This window comes from Puntigrus tetrazona, chromosome 24, assembly GCF_018831695.1.
Source record: "Puntigrus tetrazona isolate hp1 chromosome 24, ASM1883169v1, whole genome shotgun sequence".
NCBI lineage: Eukaryota > Metazoa > Chordata > Actinopteri > Cypriniformes > Cyprinidae > Puntigrus > Puntigrus tetrazona.
In genome coordinates this window covers 2,569,893-2,583,400 of record NC_056722.1, presented here as the reverse complement: position 1 = coordinate 2,583,400, position 13,508 = coordinate 2,569,893, and the positions used below count along the sequence as shown (strand labels likewise).

General features: G+C 37.4%; 1 protein-coding gene across 1 annotated transcript; it reads right to left on the bottom strand.

Annotated features, from left to right (window-relative positions):
* Window positions 1-11,130: 11,130 nt before the first annotated feature.
* On the bottom strand, window positions 11,131-11,956 carry cebpd (CCAAT enhancer binding protein delta). Its single transcript, XM_043227037.1, is given in 5 exon segments — window positions 11,131-11,288; window positions 11,291-11,487; window positions 11,560-11,741; window positions 11,743-11,876; window positions 11,879-11,956. Coding segments are annotated over 5 exon segments (726 nt in total). The 5' UTR covers window positions 11,934-11,956.
* Between the last annotated feature and the right edge of the window lie 1,552 nt (window positions 11,957-13,508).

Genomic DNA, 13,508 nt, shown 5'->3' with positions numbered 1-13,508 from the left:
TTAGTGATAGTTTTTACATTTCCTTTTTTTTTCAAAACATTTTTTAATTCAGCCCGTTCACATTACTTGCATCAAATCCGTTTATAATTGTCGCTGTTGCAGGAGTGTTTATCTGTCGATCTATTAAATCAAATCAGGCAGATGATCTCTGTCCCTTTGTCTGTATGTCAGTCCGTCTGAGATGTTTGTTAGCAGCGTGAACTTGAAAATGGAGTACTAAAATAACATTCAGCACCTCAAATGTTAAATTATCGCATTTTCAATATTTAATTCTTGAAGCAGTTTAATGACAGATTATTTACCTCTCTCCTTCTGTGTGTGTGTGTGTGTGTGAACAAGCCTCTGCCTGCTAGGTGACGATCTTGTACTTGTCAGCAGACACTGTGGGCTCCAACAGAAGCTCAGCAGCGCGATCCAGTCAACCGAAGCTAATGAGACTGACAGGTGTAGCAATACACCTTCAGCTCCGCATTTCTAGAAGGACCTCTGAAATTAACGTTCAGAGTTTAGAAACCTTTCTTTCCTCTCTCTCTCTTCTTCCCAGATGTTCTCAAATATACTTCCAGTATGATTGACGGTTGTAGCCTCCTCCGGTTGATCAAAATCTCGATGATCTTCTACAGTCTCAGCGTAGGTCTTCAGATCACGCTGTAAATCGCCTTCCGTGTTTACTTAGCATTTATCCGCATACTTCATGTTATCTCCTGGAAGATTTCTCCTGGATAAGCGAGGTACGACGTCAAAACAACAGCGCGCTGCATTCTTAACCGCAGCGTGCAAATAAACCTTCCAGAGCTTAAATACAAATTACTCATTAGGGGTTGCCGAAGACAGTATTACCTGCAATTTCTACGTACTAAGTTTTAAAACGGGTCCCTGATGCTTGGTAAACTTTGCAAGCATTTAAACCCAGGCCTTTTCTGCCTTGGATTAAAAAGCAGCTTTAAAGAAATCCATATTCATGTAAGCGTTTCTGTCTTTGTATCTTTAAGAGGCGCTACTTTTGAACCTTCCTAAAACTGCCAACCCAAAGCAGTTGTGTTTTTAATCAGAACAGGCCAATTAATGTAAATGTATGCAGATCTAGGCAGTTCAAGGAAAACTCACTTATTTTGGAAATAGGCTGCGTTTTCAACTCTTAGGATTAATAAGTTGAGTTTTATCAGCTATTCAACTTTACTTTGGGTGACAGGTATATATATAGTGTTTGTCTGTTTCTAAATGGACATTCTAATGTTTAACAAGCTAATTTGATTTTTAAATATTCAGGCCAGATTTTGCTTTCAAGTTGAGTCCACGCCCTGTTTCTGCTACAGGCTGTGGCGTCCGCGGGGTCACATGGTTCCTCTATCGGATGGACTGAATCTCCACTGTCGGCGCCTGTACTTCGGACGTTAAGAGATCCCTTCAGTGCAGCACACAAAATAGTATTCAGAAAGAACACTTTTACTATAGACATGTTTACAACTAAATTACAAAATAAAGACAAACCTGGGAATATCAAAAATTTGAAGAAAGTTGCACACTCCTCCACACACACACACACGTGTAAATATGTTTGTGTGTGTGTGTGTGTGTGTATATATATATGTTTATATATATTTAATATATCTCTACTTATATTTTAAACAAAGAATTTTGAGATTTTGTAAAAAGAAAAAAAAAAGAATGTGCATATATAATTTTTAAATATATTTTTAATCAATTTAAAGATCATTATCCAGCAATACTTTTTTTTTTTGAAATATTGGTTGAAAGGTGTGCTAACAATGTTATATTGTTTTTATTATTTATATACTTTGTATTTTCATTTTGAATGAACTTCAGGCTTTATGTTTTATTGTTTTCATTTTAGTTTAGATTTTGTGTTTTTGCTCTTTTAGATTTTATACTTTTATTATATATTCATTATTATTTATTGTATGTGATATATTTATTATCTTTATATGTATTTATTTATTTATTTCGGTTTAATACTTGACCTTGTTTATTTCAAGTTATTTTTTCAAGCTAATATTTACAAATTTTAAAGCATTTTATATTTCATCTGATATTTACATTTTGTTTGGTTCACCTTTTTTTGTGAATAAAAATGTTTATTTAATTGTCTTAATAATTCCAACAGTGGTCTGCAAACCATAAATAATTTTCTTTTTAATGTACAAATGGTTTACCAATCGTGCTTTCCTTGTTTTAGGATGAATCCAGGTGTGGTGCAGCTTCCGGGCTGCGTGCTTTATAAACAATTACTGGTAATGTTTTGTTGACCTACTTTTACCAACAAATGCATAAATCAGATCATTTTTCCATCATAGCTGTCTTTTCTTTGCGGGATACCTTGGCACACCTGGTTTAAGGGTGCAGGATAGACCCTAGCTTTGCCTGTAGGTGTCTTCTTGAGAACCCATGTTAGCTGTTTTTCCCAGCACATTTGCCAAATCTTCATCCCTCAGGGGTTGCTTTCAAACTGTACGTTTGGAAAAGCTTTGAGCTTGTGCCAAACACCATAAGTGACATCATCTATTGACGATCTGCGTGACTGATCTGGCGAACCCTCAGACTTTGGACTTTATTAACACAGGTTATTTGGCAGGAGAGTTAAGGGTCAACGCGCCTGCGCTTGCGTGTATAGTGAATTAACCTTTTTGTTTTGTTTTGATTCTCTCTGTTGGTTTGCTATTGACATTGCACATCTCGTAGGTGTATGAAGACAGAGCTGTCTGAGAAACTACCCTAAAGCATTTTTCCTCTGATGATGGCAGATTCATGTCTTTGTAAATGAGCAAACTATTAGTTTTATTGTGTGTATTCAGACCTAGGTTTGATAAACACCAATGGTTTCCCCAAATTTGCTTATACATTAATTATAAAACAATCTAGGAAAGGCCAGTGTCCTCTCATTTTTAAATATGATATGATGATATGATAATGTACAGGTGATATAATACTTATTAAACTATTTAAGAAAAGCTACAAAAATACATTTTATATTTTTCTGCAGAAATTTGAGAACTTTTTTATGTATTATGTCCCAAAATTGAGGGTGTAACATGAGTATTACCTAATATATATATATATATATATATATTTTTTTAATATTGAAATATTATAATAATTTAATTTAATAACTTCTCACTTAATATTTTTGTCTCCACTCTAAAAAGAGAATACTTTATTATAAATTAAAAACATACTTTCAATGCTAAGTCATTCTGTGATCATTTATTTAATAAGTTTGACTAATTTCCACGTGCATCTTATTCTTGCAGGCTCAAATGCAGGGAGAGGAGAATGCTGCTGTTTGTGACCCAGATCCCAGTCTCAAGGGGCCAGACACAGTGAGACAGAAGGGCCCAAGTAGCCATGTGTCTGAGCGTCCTGCCTGATCAGAGGCTCAGTCCACTGAGTCCTGGGCGCCCTGCACACACAACCTGTGCTGATGTTCAGAGCGCGTGAGAGAATGGTATTTCAGCTGTCTGATGTGTATTGTCTCACTCACACCCAGCTTTTTATACTGACACTGTACATTCCCAGTAGGACTTGCTAATTACTAGTTCTACCTATCATAATGGTAGCAATTCTGAAATTATTATGAAAATTAACAGACCTCTCCCTGGTAACTGGTGCCTCTTTACAAATCGTGGTGTAAAGCCAGTTTTATATATTTCATGTAATGGTATGAGGATAATGCATGGCATGACGTGGAGCCAGAACACTGGTACTAAGTGTCTTGGAATGTTTAACAGTTCTTCTGGATTTAGTCCTTCTCAGTTTCTTCATGTGAAAACAAAGTATCAAGGTATTATTACAATTAATAGCAAAATAGATACTTGAAACTGATATTTGATAATACACAAGATTATGAAATAAAGCAAAAGATAGAAACTATATATATATATATAACAACATATATATATATATATATATATTCACACACACACACACACACACACACACACATAACCTTATATTTCGTTAAACCATTTAAAAATTAAACCATGAAACAAATTTTACTTCAAATTAAAAAATCTAAATTCTTTTTAAAATTTCTCATTTTAATTCAGGTATAATGAGATCTACAAAACAATAAAAATACAATCTGTACAACAAAAATTAATTTAAAACATACTAGTTTAGTTCAAACATTAAGTAAAATAAATAAAAATAAATAAAATAAAAACAGATTAAACTATCATAGTATGCAATAATACTAAATACACTGATTAATAACATTATTATGGTGCATTTTGCATGTGAAAATAATTATATTAACCTAAGTTAAAGTATAATTATATTTAAAATGCATTAAAAATTCTGTTTTGAAAAGTTCATGAGTACAGATAAGCCATTCAAGCTGAGAATCTCTGTGGTTGCTTCTTCATCCCTGAACTATTTTGAGATTTAGGGTTTCCAACATTAATCTTAGTGTTGTAATTTCTCAGAGCCAAAAGGCAGAAGAACATTCAGTGACATTATTTCTGCTCTTTTCATATCAACTCAGATATTCTGTACTAGGAACAGACTGATGATCAACTGGAACCAAAAAGGTCCGATCCTTCTACCTGGCCCATGTACTGAGCCACCTGGGTCCAAAAGCCACCATACTGTCTCTGCTATCTGATTTGGTATATTCCCACACAACCTTGCTGTTTTTGGTCAAATCTGAACCAGATCTCTCAGGGGTACAGCATGTTTAGCCACTAGCGAAACCAGTTGCTTGTTGGCTCAGGCTTTGTTCTTGATGCTTTATTGGGACCTTCTTGTGGTTTTGTTATTTCTTTTCTCCTTAAGATCTCTCACATATTGAAGTCGTCTACCTGCTTTTGAGATTTAAAAGTCACATTTTATTTACAAAGTGTTCTGTTCGTTATCTTGTTATATTATTTAGCTCATTACAAAGTGATGCCATCTCTCTGTGTTGTTTCGATTCGGATAAGTGTAGTTCTTAGGATAAATTGTTTTAAATAGGGATTATTTCATTTGCTTTTAAATGTCATCAGTAATACAATTCTTAAAATTGTATCATTCAGAAATAGAAAACAGTCTTATATTTCCCATTTGTTTTGACAGGCGCTGTCAGTTAGACAGGAAGAGACCATCAGACATATTAATTGATTAAACACATAGGCCCACATATGTCACATACGAGGCAGTTAAGTAGCTGTTAAATTTCTGTCATGTATAATCTTTTTAAATTAACAAGTATAAACATTTAATTTTTAATACATTGATTTAGCAAAAAATGATGTTTGTAGTACAGAAATTGAATACTTTTAACTTACCAGAAAATCTACCATTGGATTTCTCATTTGAATAATGAACATCTTTAATATTTTTAGAGAATTTTTATTTAATATTCTGGAAAATGCTTATTTTGAACTTTTTAAATAGCTTTTTTTTATTTGTAATTGATTTAATTGATATATATATATATATATATATATATATATATATATATATATATATATATATATATATATATATATATATATCTTATATATATATATACTTTTTTATTATTATAATGTTGGGGTGTTTATGTATATCCGGGTAGTATTTATTAAAATAATACATTAGTAATTAATTCAAAAGGCAAAATATTGATATATGCTTGAAAATGCATTATTTTTCTTTCAGAAATTTTTTTTTCTTCACTTTTTCTCTACTAATTTTGGGTGGAGATATGCCTGCACATGTTTTCATAATGCATTGCCCGATTTAGATAAATCTGTTTGATGAAATGTTCAAAACACTGAATGGAAGTTATTGGAGCTGAAATCCTCTGGATGTCCCAGGACATCAAGTGATAATCACAGATTCTATTATGTCATGTTATTCTTTGATTTTCATGCGCGCGCTCAGGTTCGATGCCCAGACATTATGTTTAGTTAGTTCCGTGTTCAATTAGGGCTGGCGGCATTGTTGACACTGCATGTTGAACTTTTGAAACTCCATGGCGTTTCACCTGAAGATAAGACAAATCATCTGACTCGAAAGTGTAACAAGCACAAATTATCTTCTGCAGTGGTCAACGCTTCCAACTGGCTGCGTGCCGGAGGATCCTCCAGAGAGCAGAGGTTCACGCAGGGAGTCTTATCACTCTGCCTGCTGTCTGTTATGCCCAACACAGATGTGTTTGTTCGCTGCGTTTTGCTGCTTTTACCGCTGTTACTTGTCAGGAAATGTCCGTGCAGAGCCTAAATTTAAAGCTCTCTGCAGAGTCTGAGCAAACAAAGTCATAGATTAATATTATTGCGATAATTTATTTGTGTATAATATTTCATAATTCGTTTCTCAGTAGTAGGTCGGTTCAGGAATTATAAATAACGGCGATGACTCACCACCAAATAACAGTCATGAAACTAATCACCAAACACCATTCTGAAAAATAAATCTGTGGTTCCAAAGAGACCTTCACATCAAAAAAATAGTTTTTATTTACTGAAAAGTGAACTGAAATGGATTCTTCTGCTGACCGTCACTGCAACAAACCGTTTTTGAATCTTTTAAGGTGTCGTGGGATGGTTACTAGGTTTAAAGGGATTGGAGTAAGCGTGTAGACAGAAATAGTTTTGATTCTTATGTTCATGTGCAGGGGTGGTTGTAGCAGTGGATGACACAGCCTTCTCTGGCCCACCTGTAGCCCGATTATTGAGCTGCGCAGAGACTTCGAGAACAACAGAGTAGTCAAGTTCACGGACGGTTCTAAGTCCCAGCAGACCAGAAACCCTACAGCATCTGTGTTAAGGGGTCTGACAGATTGCGTCGTTCCTAGAGAACTAATGCCCTGGACCTTATTGAAACATCAACAGCATTCATCTTGTAAATGAAGTGTTTGTGAGCCCCAGATGCTTTCTTTATTGAGGCCAAGTCGGAAAATTGGAGTGCTTTATAGGGGACGTGTTTGTGGCATTTATTTTCTTCTGCAGGCCACAAAAACAGACTGGAGGAGAATGTTCACACACTGAAGATTTCCTGCGTATGGGCGTCTAGAAGGTTTCATTAAGGAACAGATTTGGAGAATTCAGCGTTCGTCACTCACCGATGGATGCTCTGCAGTGAGCAGATTACGCAAACAGCCCGATAAAAAACATCATTAATCATACCGCTCGGTATCCAGCTAACATTTATGAGGTGGCTTTGCATGTTTAAAACAAACAAATCAATCAATCTGACGTTTTAACTGAAACCCTTGCTTCCAACCGTGAGCCATCTGTCTGTAATATAGCTGCTTTTGTTGGAAAAGTCGAGTGGGATAAAAACGAGCGAGACCAAGCACGTATGCAAGCAGCTCCGTCCAAAACGGTTCTGAACAAATATGTTATGTTTTAGCGATGTGAGGACAACACTGGGAGCGCTTTTATGAATTATGGCCCGCTTAAGCTGAAGACGACTGTTTAAGTGATGCATTTTTGCAGCTTTCCGCTTCACAAGATGTAATTGATGTCTCGGGGTGGTGTGGATTACTTTTATGCTATCAGCCGCATGGGCTGCTCGTTCTGGCGGCACCCATTCACCGCAGAGGATCTGAAAGTATGTCCGATTGTTGAAGTGAAAGCGCTGTTGCCAGTCACCTTCAAAAACAGACGTTCCTATAATTAAAGCGGTAGAATATGATGCTGGCCACAGAGCGCATGAAACCAAAATGTCAACAAAATTGTTGACCCGTATGTGTTCCATTTGGTGTAATTTTAATCACACAACCCACCCACGCTAGCTAAACTGTTTTCCACGTTCTTGTGTAAGAATAAAGCTGAAGCGATGAATCCACGGTGCCTTTGAGCCTCAAACCGAAAAGACACAACAAACACTTGACAAACAGCTAGAAAAGTCGCATTATTGTGTCCTGTGTGCTGGTTCCTAGGAAGTTAGTCTGCTTAGCGTGTGGGCGGTGATGGATGAACCCACCACGAAGATGCAGCTGGAGGTGTTTCTGAGCTGCTCTTCACTGAGCGTACCCGTCAAAATCAAGGTGAGGCGCTTTTAGCTGCTGTTACGATATTCCTGTCCAGCAAAAACACGTTGCAGTCCTTCATATATGTAAAAATAATTGCCTGCTGTTCGATGTTGACTATTCTTATTATAAAGCAGATCAAAAAAATATGCATAAACTTTTTTTTTTTTTAATAGAATGATTTAAATGTGGCATAGCTTATATAACCTCCAACCTGCTTTTTTTTTTTTTTTTTAATTAAGCTGTTATAGATGTCCGGTTGATTTTTAATAAAATAAATGCGGCACAGAACTTTTTGAATGGCATTATTAGGCCATTTTGTCATCAAGATCTGATTTTAAGTTAAACTCAATTACAGCAGGCGTTTTTTGTGCTATGTGAATACTTTCACGAGTTTAAATAATTAACATTTGATTTGAATCATATCAGGTTTTCATTACCGTTACAGAAAAATCAGGTCAGGTTTACAGAAAAGCATAAAAATAAATAGTATAATATATACATAATTTATACAGTAATTGTATGTTATGACATTAGCTTTGACTGCTGTTAAAATAGTCTATTTTGTAAAAAATAACAAATTACAACACACCTACTAAGAGAAATAAGGCCAAAAGTATGACGTTTTTATGATATAAAAAACATTCTGATTCACGTAATTTGCATTCATTTAAATATTATTTTGAAATCAGACTATTAACTCTGACTATTACTCAATTTGCTGCTAATAATCAGTAATGTAGTTGTTAGAGTTTGGAGTATCGAGACCGGATTACTTATGTAGGATATGGTCGTACCAAGATATGTGCTTTTTAAGTACTAATAAGCTTTAACTAGTTAGTAATGAGGAATTAGTCTAGTTTGCTTTCCACTACACATTTTAGTACTTATTTTGCACATGATGATATTATGATTTTGTTTCTTATCATGTCATATTTATGTCATAAATCCTATTAAAAAGAAAATATATATTTCGGGCTGATATAGGACCTAGAGCATGACATAGACCTTCAGGTTTTGTGTTTCTTTTTTCTTTAATTTTCTTTCTTGAAACAAACCCCAAGACATCAGTATCTGCATCTCACTTGACATTAAAATGACGATCCTGTAAACACTCAAGAAAGTGAAGCTATAGCATGATTTTATCACTCACGTGCAGAAAGGCATGTTTTTCATCTGGCGTTTATCTTCTTTTTCTGTTCGATTTCCTGGAAATGTCAGCCCAGTGGAGGGTCACATATTATGGAACAGATTTAACAAGATATCTCGATAGCGTTATCAGAAAGAGCTTCACCAGAGAGACCAGAAAAAGTTTGTGACCGCAGGTAAAACGATGAGGCATGAAATGGAAAAATTTATATGTTCTGATCTTAAAAATAAACTCAATGTAATGTTTATCAAAAAATAATCAGCGCTAGTCACGTCTTAGTTTTTATTGCTATTTGGTCTTTATTATTATTTTGACTTGTTTCTTAGCGCAAAATCTCATTATTAAGTGTACATTAATAAAAATGTACTTAATAAGCCATTTCATACTTTAAGTTTTAACTGCAAAAGAAGCCTGTAACATTATTTTGCCTAATGCTGTCAGCGAAATGTCTCAAGATGCTTGATTGGACCCGAGGTCAGACAGGGTTGATTTCCTAAGGCCTTCAGGAGTCTAAATGATTTCAGGGTTGTCTGTGAGTTATGTTAATGTTTCATACAGTTTTTTCATAACCCATACATCGTATGAATTGGGCGGTACTGATCACGTTCCTTGTGTTCCAGTTGCAGCAAAAGACGTTTGATCTCTTTAAACTCATCCAAAGCTGCGCTGAGGTAAGTTTTCTCTATCCGTGTGGCGTTGACCATTTCTGTTTTCTTGCTTGCAACTAAATGCTGTGTTTCTGACAGGGTTGCGGTGTGGAAAATGTGGCAGGTCGGAGATCGGTCCTCTCTGGCGTCTTAGTCCGCGTGGTTGACGGAGGTCCCAGCGCCTGGTGGGTTTGGAGGGTGTGACCTGCGTGTTATACGCTTATCTGTTAGGTATTGACGGTTTTAATAACAACAATTAATCCAGCGCTAGTCTTGCCTTGGTTACTGACCCATTATGTAGATTAGACCAAAAAAGGAGTGTATAGTTCTGGAATAACTGGAGTGCGACTGGTAAGAAAGCAGAACTAATGATATTAGCATGAAAGATTAATAAGCAGGATGCCCAACATCAGCTGATCTTTGTGATGTCAATCAAATGATAGTGTCTGCATTCGGTGCTGTTAGTTCAATTATTTGTGCGTTGTTGCTCTCTATGACGCTGACGTATGCGTTACAGCTATAAATAAAAGATTTATGCCACCAAATAACTGATCAAAGTTGTTTTCATGATGAATCAGTATTAGTCTCTAATAGCTAGTGTTCAAACTATTGACTTTATTTATAATTTTCAATGCATTAACAGCAGCAATAAAAAACTAATATGTCCTATGAATTCATTATTATTATTCATTCATACTGAAATGAATCTGCAACACCTATAAACTAGGATCAAGTGCTTCTCCTTTTTGTAGTTGCCATCACGAGAACCATTGTTTTTCTTTCTTAAAAGCTGCACAATTGTCATGACTTTTAAACTGTTTTAAATACAGTAGCCCTTATTTAAAGCTGAAACCAACATCTTCTCAAATTTACCTAAAACTACATCTAGTTGCTTTTAAAACTGAAACTGCTGTTTCTTGCAACCCGCCTGACTTTTAAGTAAAAAAATCTCCGTAGTCGCGATCCCAGTCAGGCTGATTGACAGCTACACCTTTCTGCAGACCACGCCTCGGCCCGCCCCTCCCTGCACACATGCGAGTTCACATGAATCTTTTTGAAAATATCACGTCGTTTTATTATACATTTGTACACACGCGCAATTTGGAAACGTCTCTGGCATTAATGCGAAGTTTTTGGGAATTATAAAACAGGTACCATAAAAACATATATGAAGTTTTTCTGTAATAATTTTAGAATACAAAAACATTCACAAAAATAATCACACGACAAACTTCCGCGCGCGGTGCAGAATCCATCATCCGATGTGTAACAACGCACGTCTGCTACAGAAGAACACACAGTCATTCAAGTTCACTGAGGTATGTTTTTGGCAAGGTTTTGGGAGCGCTCCTCTTTCCCCGAACGTGCGTCACCGGCTGTCAACAGTGCTTGCTCATGATCCCAAATGAAGCGTCAGCATGTGTTTGAAAGAAGTTTCTGGGCTGCTGAGTTCTGCTCAGTCCAGCTGATCGATGGTTTTTGTGCAGGCGCTCGTTCTCGGCGCTCGGCTCGATCATCTTCTGCTGCATCTCCAAGTGCGCTACTTCGCCTTGTCCCTGCTTTTACGCACGGCGATGTTGTTCCTCTCTTTGCTGTGATACTCCGGACTGTGCCTGTCGACGGCTTCTTGCCCTTCTCTTTCCCATCCCGCCTGTGGTGGGCTCCGGCTCCGGGTGTGGTGGGGGGGTGTCGGCTGGCCCGTGTGCATGGGCTCACCGCCGTCTGCGCGCCTCGATCTGAGATAGCAAGGAAGAGGACATCTGCTTCCAGCCATTCAGTCCGCCTCCTTCTTGATCGGTGCGAAAAACGCGCGGCAGTGCTACAGCCTCTCCGCGCTCTTCGCGCTAGCGCTCGGCAGGTAAGGTCTGGCTTTCTTGCGCTTCACGGTATTGTTGAACAAGTCTGCAAAGGCCGTCGTTGCAGATCTCCAGAGGACCGTGGACATGGACTCGATGTAGGCGCTGAAGTCGATGGCGCTCTCATCGTCGTGGAATGGCAGGCGCGTTGCTGAGCTCCATCATGCTGCTGCTGCTGTTATTGTTGTTGTTGTCCTCGGACATGCCGTACTCTCCCAGATTTGACACCCGGCATGGCCTTATTGTCGCAAAGTTGGCGGGCTCCATGGCCAGCTCATGTTGCATGGTGGCGTTACGCACTGGAGTCCAGGTTATATGTCAGACATGGACGCAGCGAAACTCAAACTCAATCTCAGGTGGATCCCTTCGGCGGTCCTCAAAAAGCGCAACTTTCACGCGCAACCGCAAGGACTGTCTCGCGCAACCAAGGCGCGTATCTCCAAAAAGCCTGGCTGTCTCTCAGGCAGGTGTTAAAGTCCTCGTAGCTTGTCTATCGAGGCTGTTATCTCGTGTATTAAAGTACGAGCTCTCGGCTTGCGTCACGGCTTCGCGCCCCCTTCCAGAAGCCAGTGAATGTCCAGAGTCGGTCACATGTTCCGCCGCAATAACCTATTTGAGGAGACTCGGGTGTTATTACGCATGAACGCCTACCAGCAGCACAGAACAGCCTGTAGAACTTCACGCTGTAGGACGCGAGGACGCGTTTGAATGCGATGTGCATGTAATGAAACAACCCAGCAGCGGGAAAGTTCATTTAATACGCCGTTATACACGTGTAATCATAAAAACTAGGGTTGATTTAAATGGGAAAAGGCTGGTTCGTTCGCGTTTATTGTTATATATTATATATAATCGTATATGGATTTTCTCTTGCATTAATAATAATATGTATAATATATACTTTAACAACAATCAATTTTGGTTATTTATTTAGTGTTGTATTATTACCTCAAGTTAGGAAATGCTTGGTGTGCGGAAAAGAAGGATGAGTGGTGAGTGCAAATAAATTTGTGAATAAATAATTTGAATAAACACATTGAACGTAAGTTTTATTTCGTTCGTATTTAACGTTGTTGAAGTTTTTATTATTATTATTTTGTGTCAGTTTGAAGGCATGTTAGATGCACATAGGCTATATATGAGTAGAGAAAAAGAGCTCATTAATATACAAAACAAATATATCGATTCATTATTATTATTATTACTATAATTCTTTTCATTACGTTATTATTTTTGTATTATTAGTAGTAACTGACTGTTGTGTACAGTCGGATATATAGCCTACATTATATATTTATTGTCCACTATCATTACATCCGTGTGTTTGAGAAGCACACTAAACAGCTAAGTTTAAGCTTCACAAGGGTATAAACGAGAGAGTCAAATTAAAGCAAGGATGCTATTTGTTGTTAGTCTTTACATAACAATACCAAACTAAAATGTGTTTTTTATTTTAAGTCTTATGCTTGCGTCAGCTAAATAAGGCTCGAATGGGGCCAAAATGTCATTCAGGATTTTCTGATGATGGCTCGATTTGTTTTACTGGCTCTTCATTTTGTCCACACGGACATCTGAGTGGATGTCAGGGGGGATCGCCTCTGTTATTCCCGCGCTGGTGTGCTTTCCACTTACTTCGGGCGATACCAAACAGCTGATGGGATTCGTTTTTGTCACCCACGTCGTAAAATCGTCAGGCTTCCATTAAGAGCGTTTGGAAGGGTTTATTAACCAATTTTAAGTATAATTATTGTTTGTGGCTTGATCTGAGAAATGGCGAGTTTGGATTTAAGCACATACGCGTCTCGTCTCCCCCTCTCGACTGATGGCGAGGGCTTGTTGTTGGTTAATTCAAATTTCCCCCCGCAGAATTACATCCGCGAGCGGTTCAGCGCCACCGTTCA